The sequence below is a fragment of the Staurois parvus genome, unplaced genomic scaffold (assembly GCF_062004578.1).
Source record: "Staurois parvus isolate SC_StPar_1 unplaced genomic scaffold, SC_StPar_1.0 ptg000814l, whole genome shotgun sequence".
Lineage (NCBI taxonomy): Eukaryota > Metazoa > Chordata > Amphibia > Anura > Ranidae > Staurois > Staurois parvus.
The window spans coordinates 699,672-720,749 of record NW_028318610.1 but is presented as its reverse complement, the minus strand read 5'-3'; the positions used below and the strand labels follow the sequence as shown (position 1 = coordinate 720,749).

The 21,078-nt window shown below is 42.1% G+C and overlaps 1 protein-coding gene across 1 annotated transcript in view; it reads right to left on the bottom strand.

Annotated features, from left to right (window-relative positions):
* The window catches only part of IKZF1 (IKAROS family zinc finger 1), a 209,055-nt gene that overhangs the window by 122,493 nt on the left and 65,484 nt on the right, over positions 1-21,078 (bottom strand). The window contains exon 3 of the mRNA XM_089654932.1: positions 17,407-17,529. Within this exon, the coding sequence (XP_089511058.1) occupies positions 17,407-17,529 (123 nt within the window). The remainder of the gene's footprint in view (positions 1-17,406; positions 17,530-21,078) is intronic.

The window sequence follows — 21,078 nt, the reverse complement described above, 5'->3', positions numbered from 1 at the left end:
TTTTGCCAATTATTTCATGAAATGGCTTAGTTACAGCAACTGAAGTGTACGAACTTTAAAAACAAAAAAATTTATTATTTTGGCGTTCCGTAATCTTATGGTCCTCAAAGGGTTAAAACCTGCTGCTATAAGGCCTCTTGCACACTGGGCGTTTTTACAGCTGCTGTTTTGGGCTTCAGGCATTTTTTTCTGCATCCAGTAAACTCCCCAGCATGTAATCCTATGTGTCCATGCACACATAGGCTTTTATCAGCATTTTTTGGCAGGAGCGTTTTCAGGCTGGAAAAAAACACAGAACTACTGCGTTTGAAGAGGAGTTTTTCAGCTGTAAAAACGATCTAATGCTGGAATGCACTGCAAAATACTGAAAACCGTGGTTATCCGGCGTTTATGACCGTTTTTGAGCCTCAAGTTTTTGTGGGAGTATAGTCTTGCTAAAAAACGCTAAAGACAGCAAACTATGAAAAACGCTAAAAACGCTGAAAGACACTAATGCGGGATGCTAAAAACCATGAGAAAACGCACGTTTTTAACGTGGCATTCCACAGCTAACGATACTGTGTTTATAACATCCAGTATGCATGAGACCAGTGATTATTATTATTATTATACAGTATTTATAAAGCGCTAATAGTTCGCTCAGCGCTGTACATTACAAAGGGGGACAGAACATGTGATAGAACAATACCAATACAATGCAAAACATGAGGGGATTGAGGGCCCTGCTCCTTCAAGCTTACAATCTAGGAGGGAGGGGATGGTGGCACAGGAGGAGATAGCTGTGGGGGATGGAGTGGTAGGAAGAGTGGAGGAGGTCAGCAGGTTAGCAGGGGGTGGGGTAGGCTTCCCTGAAGAAATGGGTTTTCAGGGTGCGCCTAAAGGAGAGGAGAGTAGGTGATAATCTGATGGGTTGGGGCAGGGAGTTCCAGAGGATGGGTGACACCCTGGAGAAGTCCTGGAGGTGGGCATGGGAGGAGGAGACCAGGGAACTACAGAGAAGGAGGTCTTGTGAGGAGCGGAGTGTGCGTGTTGGGTGGTACTTGGATATTAGGTCGGTGATGTAGTTCGGGGCAGTATGGTGGACGGCTTTGCAAATCAGTGTTAGGATTTTGAATTTGATCCGTTGTTCAATAGGAAGCCAGTGGAGGGATTGGCAGAGGGGGGTGGCGGAGATGGAGCGGTTGGAAAGGTGAATGAGTCTGGCAGCCGTATTCAGGATGGACTGAAGCGGGGATAGCCAGCGGCAAGGCAGGCCAGTGAGGAGGGAGTTGCAGTAGTCGAGTCGTGATATGATGAGGGAGTGGATGAGCTGTTTAGTGGTTTCTGGAGTTAGGAACGTGCGGATTTTGGCGATGTTGCGGAGGTGGAGTCTGCATGAGTTTGTTAAAGATTGGACTTGGGGCTGGAAGGATAGGTTGGAGTCCAGAATGACACCAAGTACTCTGGCCTGCGGGGTGGGTTTGATGGTGGCGTTGTTGGATGTGATGGAGAAGTCAATTGGGGGTGGTGTCCGGGCTGGGGGGAAGACAAGAAACTCGGTTTTGGAGAGGTTCAATTTAAGGAAGTGGAGCGACATCCAATCTGATGTGTCGCTCAGTAGGTGTGTGATTCGGGCGGAGACCGAGGGGGTGAGGTGGGGGGTTGAGAGATGGGACAATAAAATCAACCTTTTGTGTCCACCTTGAAAAGCCTTGTTTTTTTTAAACATTTAAACTAGCAGATATTGGGGATAATTTACTAAAGACAAATACTGTAAGCTGTTCGCTTTGCAAGGGAATTTTCCCCTGAGCTAAGTGAATGAGATGAAGCTCTGCTCACTTCCACCATCCAATCATATGCAAGGAAAAATGCTGTTTTTTATTTTTCTTGCACGATTGGATATTCTTTGCAAAGTGAAACTTACCCACATTCACTAAGTTCTGTGGCAAACACCCTTGCGAAGTGAACAGTTTATTTCTCTTTAGTAAATCAACCCCATTGCATGCACCTACTGGTCTTTCAGTAGGCACCAGTCATGTTATGGCAGGCGCAGAAGTACTGGTGGGTTAAGTCAGAAGCTAACTCTACCAGCAAAATGTAAAAATTGTACAAACTTTTTATCTAATGAGAATAATAATACTGTATCTAACATGTCTAATAATGTGCTACTAGGTATTGGAGAAAATGTTAAAGTGGAGCTCCACCCAAAAGGGGAAGTTCCGCTTTAAGCATTTGTCCCCCTCTCCATTAACCTCCTCGGCGGTATGATTCTTTCCGATTTTTTGTGCTGAAAGCGGTACCATTTTTTTGCATGGAAATATGTAGTTTTTTATTGTAGGCTGTAATTTTTAGGAATAACTCACTGAAATCTGTCCGAACAAGAGTCTAGTAAACATTCCGGATATGATAAATCTTGAAACACGAAATCATAAATTATAATTTAATAAATAATCATAAAAATTATAATATAATAATAATAAATTTAATTCAATAATATAATCAAACCAAAAACACTGAAATTTGAAATACAGAGGCAAATTCTCACATCGCTGAGCAAAGTCGCAAAATCGTTTTCAGTGTCTGATTTCCCCCACAAATCATTATCACTCAATTCTGCAAGTGGTTCTGATTTACTATCGCTGTTCTAAAACCGCTTTTGACGTAAAGGGACGCTTTTTGGACGCCATGGACTTTTCTAAGTTTCCAGGCAGAAAGAACAGTCAAAATGCAGGCAGGGCGCCGGACAAAGCAGTAGGGACAAAATGTATGTGAAATGCTTTGAAACAGCAATGACCGCAAAAATGACATTTTTAAAAAATTTCAAATTTCCCGCCGGGTAATTTGTTCCGGCGCCCGTACGTCCCAACATCACAGGGACCGGAAGCCGGGTGACGGCATCGGCCGGAGGAGATGGCCGGGGACGCTGCAGGGGACACATCGCGGGAGCGAAGGACAAGGTAAGTGCTGCAGGGGCCCCCAGAGCAACGCCGCATGGTAAGCCCGAGTGTAGCTCGGGGTTACCGCTTTGGCACTGAAATTTTACCCCGAGCTACACTTGGGAAAACCGCTAAGGAGGTAAAGGACTGGCTAAAATTAAATAAAAAGTCTAATGAGCAACCAAAACACTCCAAAAAATTATATAAAACAAATAAACCCTCCAAAAAAAGTCACTTACACCCTGCACATACTCATCAATGTGTCTATAAGTAAACAAACAAATCGGTGCAGTGCCTGCCAATTACCAGAAAAAGTAATTGTAAATATATACACATAACAGAACTAGTGTACAATAGTGAATATATAAAGTCCCATATATCTTGACGTAATATAATCTTTCAATATTGTACCTTCATACAACATATAGCAGTGTTCCTCCACCAACTCCCAAGTTGTGCTCTCACCTGGAGCTTTTTGACCTCCTATTATACAATGCTTTGGTCACACCACGCTTGTGTCCTCTAAATGGGACAAAGTAAGATGCAGGGTCCCCTGTCGGCACTCCTTCCCACAACAGGCTGTAGCCTCTCTGGCGGTATTCCCGAGTGTAGCTCGGGGTAAAGTTTCAGTACCAAAAGTGGTAACCCCGAGCTACACTCGGGAATACCATGCGGCGCTGCTCCGGCATCTGTCATCTGGGTTCCGTCGCCTGCGAGCGTCGGGACGTACAGGGGATGGAACGGCGGGAAATTTGAAAATGACAAAAAGTGACATTTACTAAAATCACATAGTATAACATTCCTGTATCAAACCATTTCACATACATTTTGTCCCGAGTGCTTTGTCCGGCGCCCTGCCTGTATTATTACTGTTCTTTCTGCCTGGAAACTGAGAAACGTCCATGGCGTCCAAAAAGCATCCCTTTAGGTCAAAATCGGTTTTAGACCGGCTAGAGAACAGCGATAGTAAATCAGAACCACTTGCAGAATTGAGTGATAATGATTCGTGGGGGAAATTCCTCATCAGACACTGAAAACGATTCTGCGACTTTGCTCAGTGATGTGCGAACTTGGCGCTATATTTCAAATTTCAGTGTTTTTGGTTTGATTATATTATTGAATTAAATGTATTATTATTATATTATTATTTTTTATGATTATTTATTAAATTATAATTTATGATTTCGTGTTTCAAATTTTATCATACCCGGGATGTTTACTAGACTCTTGTTCGGACAGATTTCAGTGAGTTATTCCTAAAAATTACAGGCCTACAATAAAAAAACTACATATTTCCATGCAAAAAAATTTACCGCTTTGAGCACAGAAATATGGACATAATCAGACCGCTAGGGAGGTTAAACCTTGTCCACCTTCACATTTTCCTCTCCCCAGCAATCTGCAGTTTAGAAAATCCTTTTTGCTGTTCACGCTTTTTCGCTTCCATGTGTAGACAACATCTTCTTGTCTTCAGATATCTCCAGTGGCATTCATGAATCTTCTACCTTCTCTAGAGAATGTATAGCTGCTGTCCTCTTACTCCTCTGTCTCAGGAGCACTTCCTGATTCCTTCAAACTGCAGTCATGCCACCCAATCAGCTGGTGTTATTCTCCTTTTTTTTGTTTTTTTATTAAGGATTGTCACCTTTGTGGAGCGGGTACCCAAATTTGACAGATACCCGTTCCCACTTCCACTGCAATCGCCTAGGCAATCGGAAGCAGAAGTTGTCCTCCCTCCCCGTAGTCTTGTGGGGCACGTGACAGGTCCCAGAAGACTATGGGGCCATTCACAAAGCGCAGCACTTGTCATGCATGTGTAGTGGGCACCCGGTTGTGAAGCCGCAAACTGTCACATCCGGGTGCCCACATTGAAGATGCCGGCGCTGGGGAGAGAAGACGGCCGGTGAAACCAGCCGCGGTGAAGACATCATTGGACCGAGGGTCAGGTGTCTGTATTTGAAAAGTTAGCAGCTACAGTATTCGTATCTGATGACTTTTTTTTTTTTTTCAGCTGGAACTTTGCTTTAAGCTGACCAATATAATGTTTTCAATATAAACAATACAAAGTGCTATAATAACTGTTCCCTGAAACCCAAATTCAGCATTTGAAAGCTTTATTCTAATTATCGACAAAAGTGTATCTACAGTCAAAATGGTGTAGCTTTGGATGAGCTAAAACCTCTGTCAGGTTGCCTATGCTCTATTAAAGAAACTTACCATCTCTATTTGTCTTGGTGGCCACTGTCATTGGAACTTCAAGTGATGGAAAATCTAAAATTTTGAGTAGTTCCCTGTGCCTGCATGGGTTTCCTTGGGTACTCCAGTTTCCTCCCACACTCCAAAGACAAAAAAAAAATCAAACACATTTGAGTTGTCACTAGAACAGGAATAAAAAGGAACTCTTCCAATGGGGCCACCTGTCCTACTAAGAGGGCATTTCCTTGTTTTTTGTACAAGACATATCATTATGGACAATCTCCCAATAGGACACAAATGGCAAAAAAAAGTTTTTAACCATTACCTACCTTATTAAAAAATTTAAAAAAGAAAAAAAAAAAACATTTTTAGTGTTTAGTTATACTTCATGGAACCATTTACGGTATTCATGTTTGAGCTTATACTACAGCTGTCTTTAATGAGGATGCAAGTTGGCTTCCCCCATATGACAGCAGACATTAAATGATATATATTCTACTAGTAACACTTAGACGTGCTGTCAAGTTTTGTCAGGGAATCTATTATATTTCGATATACTGACTAACAGTGTGATGCAAGGAGAGGGTAAGGACAAAGCACCACCTTCCTATCTGGCATTTGCACAAGAGAGCAGATTTGGCTTTGAGGCTCTTGAGATGTCCTACAAGCTACCCCACAGTCCATGCAGCCTGTAAGTGCCTTTTACTGTGTAGGCCTTGTATTGGTAACAAGTTTGTAATTTGGTGTTGTACATTTTTACTTCATTTATAATGATCAGAAGTAGAAAGTTTCATATATATTGAGAACGCCCTGTGGGTGGGGCGAAATGCGTTGACGTACTTCCGGCTGGCCGTCCCAACGTCCTGCGTCATTTCCGGTGAGTGGAACGCACCGCTGGCCATTTTGCTTAGTGGAGGAGGTTTTCCTTGAGGTCTGTCACCCTGCTGTGTACAAGGCCGTGAGGTCTTGCTACAGGAATTGTGGAATTCGTTTTTATCTTCAATAAATGCTGGTTATTACCTTTTAAAATGTGAGTGGTCTGCCTTAAAGTTGATTATAATTGAGAGTCATAACAGTATCACACTATTAGTTTTTTTTCTTCCTGGAATCCGGTGGAGTTGGCGAGGGGAGCAATTGGAGGAATATCCATATCTTTGAGGTGGCAATAGTTGGAGGTTACAAAGGGGGTCCAGGAGCCCCAATTAATCCTGAAAGGTGTTTTACTCACCAAACATCTGGTGAGTGCGGTTCATGTTGGTTTTGCACTGGTGGATGGTGGAAGGATCACTATTGGCACTGAAGATTCTTAATGAAAATATGTTTTTTGTGTGGGGCGCTGGACTTCTTTTTGTATATGTCACTGGACTTTTTGTTTTAATATATATATACAGTCATGGCCGAAATTGTTGGCACCCTTGATATTTCTCCAGGAAATCATGTATTTCTCACGAAACGTATTGCATTAACACATGTTTTGCTATACACATGTTTATTCCCTTTGTGTGTATTGGGACAAAACAAAAAAAGGGAGGAAAGAAAGCAAATTCGACATAATGTCACACAAACCTCCAAAAATGGGCTGGACAAAAGTATTGGCACCCTTTCACAACTGCGGATAAATAAGAATGTTACAAGCATGTGATGCTCCTGTAAACTCACCTGGGGCAAGTAACAGGTGTGGGCAATATAGAAATCACACCTGAAAGCAGATAAAAAGGAGAGACGTTCACTTAACCTTTGCATTGTGTGTCTGTCTGTGCCACACTAAGCATGGACAACAGAAAGAGGAGACGAGAACTGTCTGAGGACCTGAGAACCAAAATTGTGGCAAAATATCAACAATCTCAAGGTTACAAGTCCATCTCCAGAGAACTAGATTTGCCTTTGTCCACAGTGCGCAACATTATCAAGAAGTTTGCAACCCATGGCACTGTAGCTAATCTCCCTGGTCGTGGACGGATGAGGAAAATTGATGAAAGATTGCAATGCAGAATAGTCCGGATGGTGGATAAGCAGCCCCAAACATGTTCCAAAGACATTCAAGCTGTCCTGCAGGCTCAGGGAGCATCAGTGTCAGCGCGAACTATCCGTCGACATTTAAATGAAATGAAACGCTATGGCAGGAGACCCAGGAGGACCCCACTGCTGACACAGAGACATAAAAAAGCAAGACTACAGTTTGCCAAAATGTACTTGAGTAAGCCAAAAGCCTTCTGGGAAAACGTCTTGTGGACAGATGAGACCAAGATAGAGCTTTTCGGTAAAGCACATCATTCTACTGTTTACCGAAAACGGAATGAGGCCTACAAAGAACAAAACACAGTACCTACGGTAAAATATGGTGGAGGTTCAATGATGTTTTGGGGTTGTTTTGCTGCCTCTGGCACTGGGTGCCTTGACTGTGTGCAAGGCATCATGAAATCTGAGGATTACCAAAGGATTTTGGGTCGCACTGTAGGGCCCAGTGTCAGAAAGCTGGGTTTGCGTCCAAGATCCTGGGTCTTCCAGCAGGACAATGACCCCAAACATACGTCAAAAAGCACTCAGAAATGGATGGCAAAGAAGCGCTGGAGAGTTCTGAAGTGGCCAGCAATGAGCCCAGATCTAAATCCCATTGAACACCTGTGGAGAGATCTTAAAATTGCTGTTGGGAAAAGGTGTCCTTCCAATAAGAGAGACCTGGAGCTGTTTGCAAAGGAAGAGTGGTCCAAAATTCCGGGTGAGAGGTGTCAGAAGCTTATTGATGGTTATAGGAAGCGACTGATTTCAGTTATGTTTTCCAAAGGGTGTGCAACCAAATATTAAGTTAAGGGTGCCAATACTTTTGTCCAGCCCATTTTTGGGGTTTTGTGTGACATTATGTCATATTTGCTTTTCTGCCTCTGTTTTATATTTGTTCCAATACATACAAAGGGAATAAACATGTGTATAGCAAAACATGTGTTAATGCAATACCTTTTTTGTGTGAAATACTTGATTTTCAGGAAAAATATCAAGGGTGCCAACAATTTCGGCCATGACTGTATATATTTTGTGACACTTAAATTGCAATATTCTTTATTAATATTATGTAATGAATAAGTTATTTATCATCTCCTCCAGAGACTGCTTAGAAGTCTATTAAAAAGAGCCTGCGATTTACAGAGCTCTATAGCTCAGCCTGTAATTTTTATGCAACAAGCTGCTACTGTTGTGTTGCTTCTTTAGAGACCTATAGAGCTTTTGTATTCACAGCCTTACAATACCTAATAACTTGAGTCCCCATGCCTTTTTCTCCCTAGTCCTAGAGTGTTCTTTTCATTTTGGCTCTGTCTTGGTTCTGCATATTATAACTTTTAGTGATTGTAGCCTACCCTAACATATTAAGTTTTTTTTTTTTTTGGCCAGACAGGGCTTTAGTTTGGTAGAAAATGTGGATATATACATTTTTATTTCCTTGGTTTCAATAGTAAAAAAATAGAAAAAAATGAATTTTCCTGTAATTTTGTCCAAGCCAAAATTTAAATAATTTGCTGATCCCCACATAGTTACCACAAACAGGGGTGTATTTACCAGAAGGCAATTGCCTAGGGTGACATTTTTCAGGGGGGGCAGCAGCATTTTTAAGGGGGGCAGCGTCATCCCCCAAAAGAAGGAATGGAAGAAGGGACACATGCAGCATGGGGAGCAGGTGGGATCTGAAAGAGGCTGCAGGCTGCTTAAAGGTGTATGCAGAGCCTGTCTCTTGTTCCTGGGGATGTCCGGAACTGTGAAGGTGAGTGTCTTATCTCTTGCTGGGAATGGGGGGGGGGGGTTGCCAGTGTATGGGGGGCGATGCTAGTGGAAGGCTCTCTTGGGAGTGGACGGGGGGGGGGGTTGGGGTGTTGGTCAATGTCAGGCTCTCTTCGTGCTGGAGGGGGGAGGTGTTGGTGGGTGTCAGTGTCTCTCCATGTGGGGGGGGGGGATTTTTGTGTTGCCTAGGGCAGCACGGAACCTAAATACACCACTGACCACAAAACATAATCAACAGAGTCTTCTGATTAAAAGTATATCACTACTTAAGCAGGGGCGGACTGACAACTCATGGGGCCCCCGGGCAATAGGGGATCATGGGGCCCCTGTGTCCTTGCCCAAACTCAAAAAAGCCTATGAAAAAGAAACCAGGGGCATCTCATGGGGCCCCCTACTGACCCTGGGCCCTCGGGCAGTGCCCGAGTTTCTAAATGGTCAGTCCGCCCCTGCTTTAGTGTGACCGTTATGTAACACAGCGAAATGGTAAAGCTTTATTACCCTTTTAGACGCAGGGTTTGCATAAATTGTAAGCATAGCCATTAACCCTTTTAGGACCACCCAACACATGATGGCATAAGAGTAAGCCTAATGTCCACATACAGCACATACGTGTCACCGAGCGGGCATTGTTTGTGTGCTACAGATTGGTAGCTGGTGGGACCAGCTTCTGATCATGTGACCACTATGACAGTTGTCAGCTGATTGCCAATCTTTCACGCAATTTATTTAAACATGTTACTTATTTATGCTTTGAATTTTTCTATTGCCCACTAAATCTAGCTCATCCCTGAATTCAGAATTCCACTGATAACAGGTGCTGTCCAGAAGTATATGGAAAGGATAGATTGAATTACAGTAAGGAATAATGTATGTTTGGTTTCGATATGTTGTCAGCATATAAAACGTTGATTTATGGTGATAATTCCACTGTAGGTATGTTTTGACAGTGAATAGTAGCAATACGCTGTGTTGTAGTTTCCAGAAGAGAAAACACATTAGCTTCTCACTTGCCTTTGTATTACAAAATGTCTAAAATTGTGTTCTTTAACAGAGTCTGAAATTGTTTAATGAATTTATTAAAAAAACACGTCTCACATCTATTCTACAGAAGAAAAAACTGAGAAATAAAGATGCTCGATTCTAGATATAAGAAGCATTCTTCCACTTGAGAGGTGAATCATAAAGTCGGCATAATTTCGAGGCACTGATTCCTCAATGTCTCATCGCAGGAAAGCTGACCTACCAGGAACACTTAATGAAAAACAAACGAGAAAAAATCAGCACATGGAAAACCTTGTTGACTGCACAAGTCGGTGTGTTCAGATGTATAGTGAAGCGAAGAGCAGAACACTAGCAAATTTCATGCTCGAGAAGAGGAAAAACCTCCGTCTCCGACTAACTTTCCAAACTGCCTTAAACACAACTGATATTTGAATGCAAAATGCAATGGTTCTCCTTTAGAGATGAAAGAAGTGTAAACGCAGAATAATAGAGACACTTTATTACCTTTGTAAAATCTCGAACCAAATTTGTGTAGAGTTATGACAATTGATGTTTAGAAAAGGTATCACACTGATATTTCTTGTCTTCCCCCCAGCCCGGTCCCCACCCCCCATTGACTTCTCCATCACATCCAACAACGCCACCATCAAACCCGCCCCGCAGGCCAGAGTACTTGGTGTCATTCTGGACTCCAACCTATCCTTCCAGCCCCAAGTCCCATCTTTAACAAACTCATGCAGACTCCACCTCCGCAACATCGCCAAAATCTGCACGTTCCTAACCCCAGAAACCACTAAACAGCTCATCCACTCCCTCATCATATCACGACTCGACTACTGCAACTCCCTCCTCACTGGCCTGCCTCGCCGCTGGCTATCCCCGCTTCAGTCCATCCTGAATACGGCTGCCAGACTCATTCACCTTTCCAACCGCTCCATCTCAGCCACCCCCCTCTGCCAATCCCTCCACTGGCTTCCGATTGCGCAACGGATCAAATTCAAAATCCTAACACTGACGTACAAAGCCGTCCACCATACTGCCCCGAACTACATCACTGACCTAATATCCAAGTACCGCCCAGCACGCACACTCCGCTCCTCACAAGACCTCCTTCTCTCTAGTTCCCTGGTCATCTCCTCCCATGCCCGCCTCCAGGACTTCTCCAGGGTGTCACCCATCCTCTGGAACTCCCTGCCCCAACCCATCAGATTATCACCTACTCTCCTCTCCTTTAGGTGATATTTCATGCCGACACTCCATTCCTGAGCACCAAGCAGGCAATATACAGGCGTACCTTGATTTAAGAATTTAATGCATTCTGTTGGACTTTTCGTAAACTGAAACGCGGTTTCCCATAGGAATGCACTGAAAACCAATTAATCCGTTCCGGAGTTCAGAAAAATGTCAAAAACAGTCTTTTATCTGTTCAAAACTCTTTATAAAGTGCACTTTAACCTCCCTAGCGGTATGATTATTTCAGATTTTTGGTGCTGAAAGTGGTACCCTTATTTTGCATGAAAATATGTAGTTTTTTTATTGTAGGCTGTAATTTTTAGGAATAACTCACTGAAATCTCTCCGAACAAGAGTCTAGTAAACATTCCAGATATGATAAAACTTGAAACACGAAATCATAAATTATAATTTAATAAGTAACCATAAAAAATAATAATATAATAATAATACATTTAATTCAATAATATAATCAAACCAAAAACACTGAAATTTGAAATACAGAGGCAAATTCGCACATCGCTGAGCAAAGTCACAAAATCGTTTTCAGTGTCTGATGACGAATTTCTCCACGAATCATTATCACTCAATTCTGCAAGTGGTTCTGATTTACTATCGCTGTTCTCTAGCTGATCTAAAGCCGCTTTTGACGTAAAGGGACGCTTTTTGGACGCCATGGACTTTTCTAAGTTTCCAGGCAGAAAGAACAGTCAAAATGCAAGCAGGGCGCCGGACAAAGCACTAGGGACAAAATGTATGTGAAATGCATTGAAACAGCAATGACAGCAAAAATTAAATTTTATAAAAATTTCAAATTTCCCGCCGCACATCCCGACGTCACAGGGACCGGAACACGGAAGCCGGATGCCGGCATCGGCCGGAGGAGATGGCCGGGGACGCTGCAGGGGACACATCACGGGAGCAAAGGACAAGGTAAGTGCTGCAGGGACCCCCTGAGCAACGCCGCATGGTAAGCCCGAGTGTAGCTCAGGGTTACCGCTCTTGGTACTCAAATTTTACTCCGAGCTACACTCGGGAATACCGCTAAGGAGGTTAAAGGCATAAATACTGTGCAGGGGCATGATTAAAAAAAAATTCGTAAATGCCATGAAAACCAATTAATCCATTCCAGAGGTCAGAAAAAAGGGAAAAAAAAGTCTTATCTGTTGAAAAATCTTTATAAAGTGCACTTTAAAGGCATAGTACTGTACAGGGGCATGATTAAAAAAAAATTTGTGAATGCATTGAAAACCAATTAATCCGTTCATATTGCGAACAAAATTTGTAAACCGAGCCATTCAGTGGATTTTCATTCGTAAACCGAAAATTACGTTAACTGAGGCGTTCGTAAACCGAGGTACACCTGTATATCTTCCTTCTTTGCTTAGAGCGACACTACCAGTACAAACAGGTCACTGATATTCCCAAAGATCACAATTTGGGGAGGGGGAGTGCACAATGTATATATATATATATATATATATATATATATAATATTTACTGTTGTCAGAAGACGTATAGCAGCTTTTTAAAGAGTGCCTTTACCACTTTTTGAATGTGCACCCCTTTTAAATTAATTGCTATTCCAATGCGATATGGAAAGAAGAAAACAGCCTTCAATAATTTTTCCCACCCCAGTGGTCTCGATGGCTACTAAACCCAAAATGCATTGTTAAAGATTGATAAACTAAACCTATAACACTTAGGGCTCGTTCACACTAGGCTGTTTTGCCAACGCTTGCCAAACGCCCCTATAGCGTTTGGCAAGCGTTGGTCCGGTGTTTGCGGAGCATTTTTAACGCTCGGCAAACGCTCCGCAAACGCCACATGCGCGGTTTAGCGGCGGTTGCTAGGCGTTTGCTGAGCGTTAATAACGCCCCACAAACGCCTATAATGCATTTGAGTGGTGTTACCGCTCCGCAAACGCCCCGCAACCGCGTCGCAACCGCACCGCAAACGCCGGCCGGGCGTTTGCGGAGCAGCACCATAGACGAGAATAGGAGGCTTCAAAGCCTCCTGACTCGACCAGAGGCGTCCGTTTTGCCGCAACGCGACGCGACGCAAACGCTCCTGTTAGAACAGCACCATGTGCTGTAATGTGCAGAGTTGGCAGAGGCGTTTGGGAAGCGGTAAAACCGCTTCCCAAACGCCTCTCTGCCGCCTGCACACAAGGCTAGTGTGAACGTAGCCTTAGACTCTTGACCCTTAACCGGTGCATCCCCCCCTCCCTTCCCCCTCTTTTCCACCCAGCCCTCTTCTCTTATCCATGTTCCTTCTCTTTCCTATGTAATGATCATCAACCCAATACAGTTCTCGACTAACCGAGCATACCTCTCAGGTCAATGCGGCTCAGATATATAAATTCCTCAGCCAATTGGTGAGGAATTCATTACACATAAATACACTATACTATATGACTGTGAACTGTATTTTGTACCATGTTTGCTTACCTTACCCTGTATTTCTGTTAAAATCTTTCAATAAAAAAATATTGAAATATAAATTAATTGCTACCAAACAGATTTCTACATTTTTTTGGAACACCATGGGAAAGTCCATGGAAAATGCTACAAATATATAATTTCACTAAGTTGTACAGGCTTCTCACAATACTTTCTTCTCAAATCTAATGTGGAACAAACGGATCACATGAACTTTTAGGACTGATGTGAGGTGCAGGTGGCAGATGAGTCAATCTAGGATTTCAGTTGAGATCATGTGGGATAGCAAACTGGTATGGCTGAAGAATACATCTTTAAACTAAGTCTATGAAAAAGTCATGGTCCACTGCCTAAACAATATTCACTCAGCTATAGGTAACAAACGCAGAGCTTCAGCCTTGCACGACATAAGGAAAATAATTAATATATAAAGTGTAACGCTTCAAAGGTTTCCCAGTCATTCAAAGCAAGCTTGCTACTGTACTATATGAATGTGTCATATTAGAACTACTAGGCAGTATCTTAGCCCACACAAGTATTAATCAGAATATAGTTTTTACCCCATCATAATTTTTTTTATAGTAAACTCACCAAAATTGGGTGGCAATCCCCATGTTTTTACGTACAAGGGTCATGGAAATTGAGTCATGCATTCACATTTGACCAATCAGATGTTTGCATTCCTTTCATAACCTGCACATTTCACAACTAGATATATCCTGTCCTCCTAAACATCATCAAATAAAGTTGTGGGATATTGTGCCACCCCCCTCTGCCATTTCCTTCACTGGCTCCCGATTGCCCAACGCATCAAATTCAAACTACTAACTCTGACCTATAAAGCCATTCACAATGCCGCCCCAAACTACCTAACTGACCTGATACCCAAATACCACCCTACCCGTGCCCTCCGCTCCTCACAGGACCTCCTACTCTCTAGCTCCCTGGTCTCCTCCTCCCACGCCCGACTGCAGGACTTCTCCAGGACTTCCCCCATCCTCTGGAACTCCCTACCCCAATCCATCAGACTGTCACCTACCCTCCTCACTTTCAGGCGCACCCTGAAAACCCATCTCTTCAGGGAAGCCTACCCCACCCTCACCTAATAACTGATCTCCTCCACTCCTCCCACCACTCCATCCCCCACAGCCATCTACTCCTGTACCACTTTCCCCTCCCTCCTAGATTGTAAGCTAGAAAGAGCAGGGCCCTCGAACCCCTCGTGTATTGTATTGTTACCGTTTTGTCTCATGTTCTGTCCCCCTTGCTATTGTACAGCGCTGAGCAAACCCTTTGGCGCTATATAAATACTATATAATAATAATAATATCAGCTCAGATTGCCCAAATATTGATATATCAGATTACTATGACCATAATATCATAAGAAAGTTCCATGACACAATATTATATATCAATTCAGTGTCACATTATTGTATACAGTAACAGGACAGAATGTTACACTATCATATACCAGTTTACTACATACAAATATTATATAACAGCTCAGTGTGTCAAAAACTGCCTTCTGCTTCACTTCCTTAGGGGCATCCTCAAAAAGCTGTCCAGTGTGCACAGGTTGTCCATACTTTTCCCAGCTACAGCTTCCCTTGACTGCCTGCTAATGGCTGGTGATGCCACCTCTTTCCTTAAAGTGGTTGTAAAACCCTTACATATACCCAGTGAAGTAATTGGCCTCAGGTAATACACACAGATTAAAAAAATCATCTTACATAAGTTGAACCTGTTTATCTGCAGTCTTCTCTTCGCGATATCTGATCAAAGTGCTGAATTTATAAAGCTTGTCTGAGAGTTAAAAAAAGAAGGGTGCAGAGAGCTGAAATTACCTTTCATCACACAGCCAAGTACTGCACTCTAGGGGGAGGCAGAGAGCACAGCAGACACCCCCCTCCCTTTGCTTTCACTTTGTTCAGCATATTCAGCAGTCTGACAGCTCCCAGTGCCGACGTACCGATTGCCCTGTGGGACACACTTGCCCTAACGTTATTTCCACTTGCCATATGCGAGCAAGCGAGTGGAAATTTTGAGGCCTGTTCAAGTCCATGTAATACTCCCCTCTCCACAGACTGACAATGCTACTGTCCAAAGGTGTTCCTGTGCTCCTTCATCCAGAGTGGATGCACTCTAATATAGGAGGTGTGTTACTGGCCAGATCCCCAGGTGAAAAAAGAAGTAAAAAAACCTAAGAAAAGAAAAATAATGCATCCACCACATCTAATGATTGGCAAGCTGCAATATATTTATCCCAACCACAGTATCACCTGCCTGGAGTTTGCATGTTCTCCCTGTGCCTGCGTCGGTTTCCTCCGGGTACTCCGGTTTCCTCCCACACTCCAAAGACGTGCTGGTAGGTGAATTGGATCCTGTCTAAATTGTCCCTAGTATGTGTATGTATGAATGTGAGTTAGGGACCTTAGATTGTACGCCCCTTTGGGGTTAGGGACTGATGTGAATGTACAATATATATGTAAAGCGCTGCGTAAATTGACAGCACTATATAAGTACCTGAAATAAATAAATAAATATTACATTTTTGGTTTTGGGTTTAATATCACTTTAAGATATCAAACTTCTAAAATGTATATTTATCAAATAAAATGACCGTTTGACATATTGTCAGATGCTGATGAGAAAAGGTATTTATCAGTTTATATTTACTGAAATAATTGCATTTCCATGTTCTGTGTACTGTGGGAGAGCGGATATAGTGAATGCAGGGTCCTGGGTTTAGTAACACTTTAAAGTGGTTGTAAAGGCAGAAGTTTTTTTTTTTAACTCGCTGCATTCTATACAGTAAGGTAGAAAAGCAATGGCATGCAGATAAATACATACCAGAGCCCGATCTCGATCCAGTGATGTGCACAAGAGCCAAGGCTGTCCTGGCTCTCTCGCTCCTCATTGGCTCAGATACAGCAGCGTGAGCCATTGGCTTCCACTGCTGTCAATCAGAGCCAGTGATGGGGAGTGGGGGGTGGGCAAGGCCTGTTCTGTGTCTTATGGACACACAGAGCAGGGCTTGAGAGCGAGCACATATGAGTGTCCCCAGAACAAGGAACCCCAAAAAAGGAGGATTTGGGCTGCTCTGTGCAGGACCATTGCACAGATCAGGTAAGTGTAACATCTTAATATAAAATTTACAAGAAAAAAAAACAAACAAACCTTTAATATCACTTTAAATTTGATGACTACAGAAAATATTGTTCTTTTGTTGAGAAAAAAGTTTAAAAATAATGTATGCTACAGAAATTGATGCTGCACATAATAATGTTTGAAAGAACTACTAAAGGGGAAAGAGAAAGGTATAGCTGTACCTTACACAACAAACACTTTACTCCTGCGCTAGGAAAGGACTCAGTAGACCCAATAGGAATGTTCTGGAATTTTCTGGAATATGCACTGCTTGCTGCCCTCAACAGACCGGAGTGGTCCAAATACACTGGATATGTATTGGAAATGGAGAAACAGAAAAAGGGCGCACCGACCTAGTGCATTATCATTTTAAATAATTTATTAAAGAAACAAAAATAGGTATCATACTCACAATGGACATAATAACACAGGCATGTCAAATGTTGTTGGCATGACTCAGATGTTGTTTGGATCATACATCTTGTTCAGTTTGACATGCCTGTGTTATTATGTCCATTGTGAGTATAACTTATTTTAAATGATAATGCACTAGGTCGGTGCGCCCTTTTTCTGTTTCTCCATTTGTATCCGTAGCTGTACCTTAGTCTTACAACTGGAAATTGGTTTTATAGAAACCACTGTTATCCCTACTTGACTTTCCTAATAATGCTGAATGCTGAATTAAGATAAAGCCTCTTACCAAGTGATTTCTCATTCTTCGCATTTTGTTGTGATATTGAAGTGGTGGAGAGATCTTCAGGCATAGGCATGGGTTCATCATTGTCATCCAAGCTGTCACTCAAGGTAGGACTTGGGGGGTTTCCTATTAAGCAAGAAGTTAAATAAAAAATGTCAAAATGCATTGTTCATCTGACAACAGGGTGGATAAAAATCAATGATTTTTAAAAAAAAAAATTAAAAAAAATCTGATTTTTTTTGTTTAAATCGGATTTTTTTTATTTAAATTGGATTTTTTTCAAAATAAAATGCTTTTTGAGGAAAATATATTACCATCCAAAGGTTATTCCATCATGAAATAAAGATTAGTTTTTTAATTATGTAGAATAAGGCTGTATATGTTTAATGTTTTTGGTAAATAAATTCCATGAATCCATTCACAATGTCATGCTCTTCCAGAGGTTTGTGTAAGATTATTGGGCAGTTTCTCTGCCTACAAGATATTATCACAGATGATTGGTTTACTTTTGCAGTTCTCAAAATTGAATTTGACTCAGCGGAGATCACATGCCTCTTCTTCACAGCAAAAATGTTATAACATGAACAGAGTTAAGAAAAAGACCTTCATCCTAACTTCTACAAACCTATGAATACAGAATCAACCCCTTCACTGCTAAGTTTCAAGAAGTTCAGTGAATAGAATAGAAACAATATTTTTCTGATTGTTTGGAGTGGAATAGATCAGCACAAGAAGAAAGTGAAACTAAGTGTGAGGAGGAAGGGGCTGACAGTGTGAGGAGGAAGGTGCTGACAGTGTGAGGAGGAAGGTGCTGACAGTGTGAGGAGGAAGGGGCTGACAGTGTGAGGAGGGAGGGGCTTAAAAATAGGGGCTCTTAAAATATATATATTTTGTTTAGCCAAATTAGTTACCAAACATGGATGTTTAAGCAAATCACATATGCTGGAATGTTATTGTTTCAGTTGAATAAATCTATTTAAATTGTTATTATTAAGGTAATGATTATTTTTCTCCTTCCTAAGTACAACAGAAAAGTTGTCCAAATATGAATGATTAACCTATTAAACTGGGGATAAAAAAAACTAATATGAAAAGTTGTTATTCTAAAAATCTTCATCTACTTGCATATTAAAGTTATACCAGCAAGAATTAGTATTTATGTAGAAAACTAGGATTTAAATCAAGCCTTACTGACTAGTGATTTAAATCGTGATTTAAATCAGTTTGATTTAAATCAAATCCACCCTGTCTGATAACCTGGAATATTGATGGTGGCATACAGCTCTGTCATAGGAGTCAACCACACAGTAAGACAACCCCTCTATAGAAGGGTAATGTGTTTCTGATGTTTTTAGAAAACAAAAGTAAACCAACTTCCTCTATATCAACATTACCATTCATTTTACCATTAAAATGACATCTGTGAAAGTCTGGGTAATGAGTACCACAAAGATACAGTATTTGTTATTAATACTATGAACTGGTCCCTGTGAACAAGTAGGCATTCTGTAAGGGTGCTTTACAGGTTAAGTGCTTTTATGCATCAATTATGTATGAAGAAATACTGATATTTTTTAAAAAAAAGAGCACATTAAGACTATGACATTGATTCATCAAGCTGCAGCCACATATAAGGAGTGCTAATTTATTTCTCAAACAATTTTATTTTATAATATTGCTTGTGAGGCCACTTTAGCATGCCTTAAGTTCTGTTTCAGGCTGATGAAACATGCCTCCTATATTTATTTATATAGCGCCATTGATTTATGCAGTGCTTTACACATATATATTGTACATTCACATCAGTCCCTAACCCTCAAGGGGCGTACAATCTAAGGTCCCTAACCCTCAAGGGGTGTACAATCTAAGGTCCCTAACCCTCAAGGGGCGTACAATCTATGGTCCCTAACCCTCAAGGAGTGTACAATCTATGGTCCCTAACCCTCAAGGGGCATACAATCTAAGGTCCCTAACCCTCAAGGGGCATACAATCTAAGGTCCCTAACCCTCAAGGGGTGTACAATCTAAGGTCCCTAACCCTCAAGGGGCGTACAATCTATGGTCCCTAACCCTCAAGGGGCGTACAATCTATGGTCCCTAACCCTCAAGGGGCATACAATCTAAGGTCCCTAACCCTCAAGGGGTGTACAATCTAAGGTCCCTAACCCTCAAGGGGCGTACAATCTATGGTCCCTAACCCTCAAGGGGCGTACAATCTAAGGTCCCTAACTCACATTCATACATACACATACTAGGGACAATTTAGGCAGGAGCCAATTAACCTACCAGCATGTATTTGGAGTGTGGGAGGAAACCCACGCAGTCACAGGGAGAACATGCAAAATCTAGGCAGGTGGTGCCATGGCTGGGATTCAAACCAACAACCCTAGTACTGCCAGGCAGAAGTGCTAACCATTTAGCCTCTGTGCTGCCCTGATTCATATATGGCTGGGAAGAAGGAGATGTTTTTACCTTCTGCTGCAACCTAAACCAATCCAGTTGATCAAAGTAATGAAATACAACCAAAATGTACTTATGTCTACAATCTAAGGTCCCTAACGCACATTCATACAAGGGCCAATTTACCTATAGGAATGTATTCGGAGTGTGGGAGGAAACCCATGCAGGCAAAGGGAGAACATGCAAACTCCAGGCAGGCAGTGGCGTGGCTGGGATTTGAACCAACGACCTGAGTACTGTCAGGTGGAAGTGCTAACCATTTAGCCACTGTGCTGCCCTGATGGATATGTGGTTGGAAACAAGGAGCTGTTTTTACCTTCTGCTGCAACCTAAACCAACCCAATTATTCAAAGTAATGAAATACAACCAAAATGCACTTATGTCTACAATCTAAGGTCCCTAACTCACATTCATACAAGGGCCAATTTACCTACCAGAATGTATTTGGAGTGTGGGAGAAAACCCATGCAGGCACAGGGAGAACGTGCAAACTCCAGACAGGTGGTGCCATGGCTGGGATTTGAACCAACGACCCGAGTACTGCCAGGTGGAAGTGCTAACCATTTAGCCTCTGTGCTGCCCTGATTCATATATGGTTGGGAAGAAGGAGCTGTTTTTGCCTTCTGCTGCAACCTAAACCAACCCAGTTAATCAAAGTAATGAAATACAACTAAAATGTACTTATGTCTACAATCTAAGGTCCCTAACTCACATTCTCACAAGGGCCAATTTACCTACCAGAATGTATTTGGACTGTGGGAGGAAACTGGAGTACCTGGAGGAAACCCACACAGGCACAGGGAGAACATGCAAACTCCAGGCAGGTGGTGCTGTGGTTGGGATTCGAACCAACGACCCTAGTGCTGCCAGGTGGAAGTGCTAACCAATTAGCCACTGTGCTGCCCTGCTATATCTAACCCAACACAACACACATATATACATTCGTGTTGTGCTGGTAGTATATTACACCTCTGTAGTTCTGTCTGTCTCAATCTGTTCAACTATCACTCTAGCTGAACTCATACACAGTTGAATTACTGTACGCACGTGTGAACTGTCTTGTCTCCCAAAACACCTGCAGTTCTTTATGACTAGACTAGTGGTCCAAGAACCTCTAGCCCAGTGGTTCTCAACCTTCCTAATGCCGTGACCCTTTAATACAGTCCCTCATGTTGTGGTGACCCCCAACCATAAAATTATTTATCCAGTAATCAT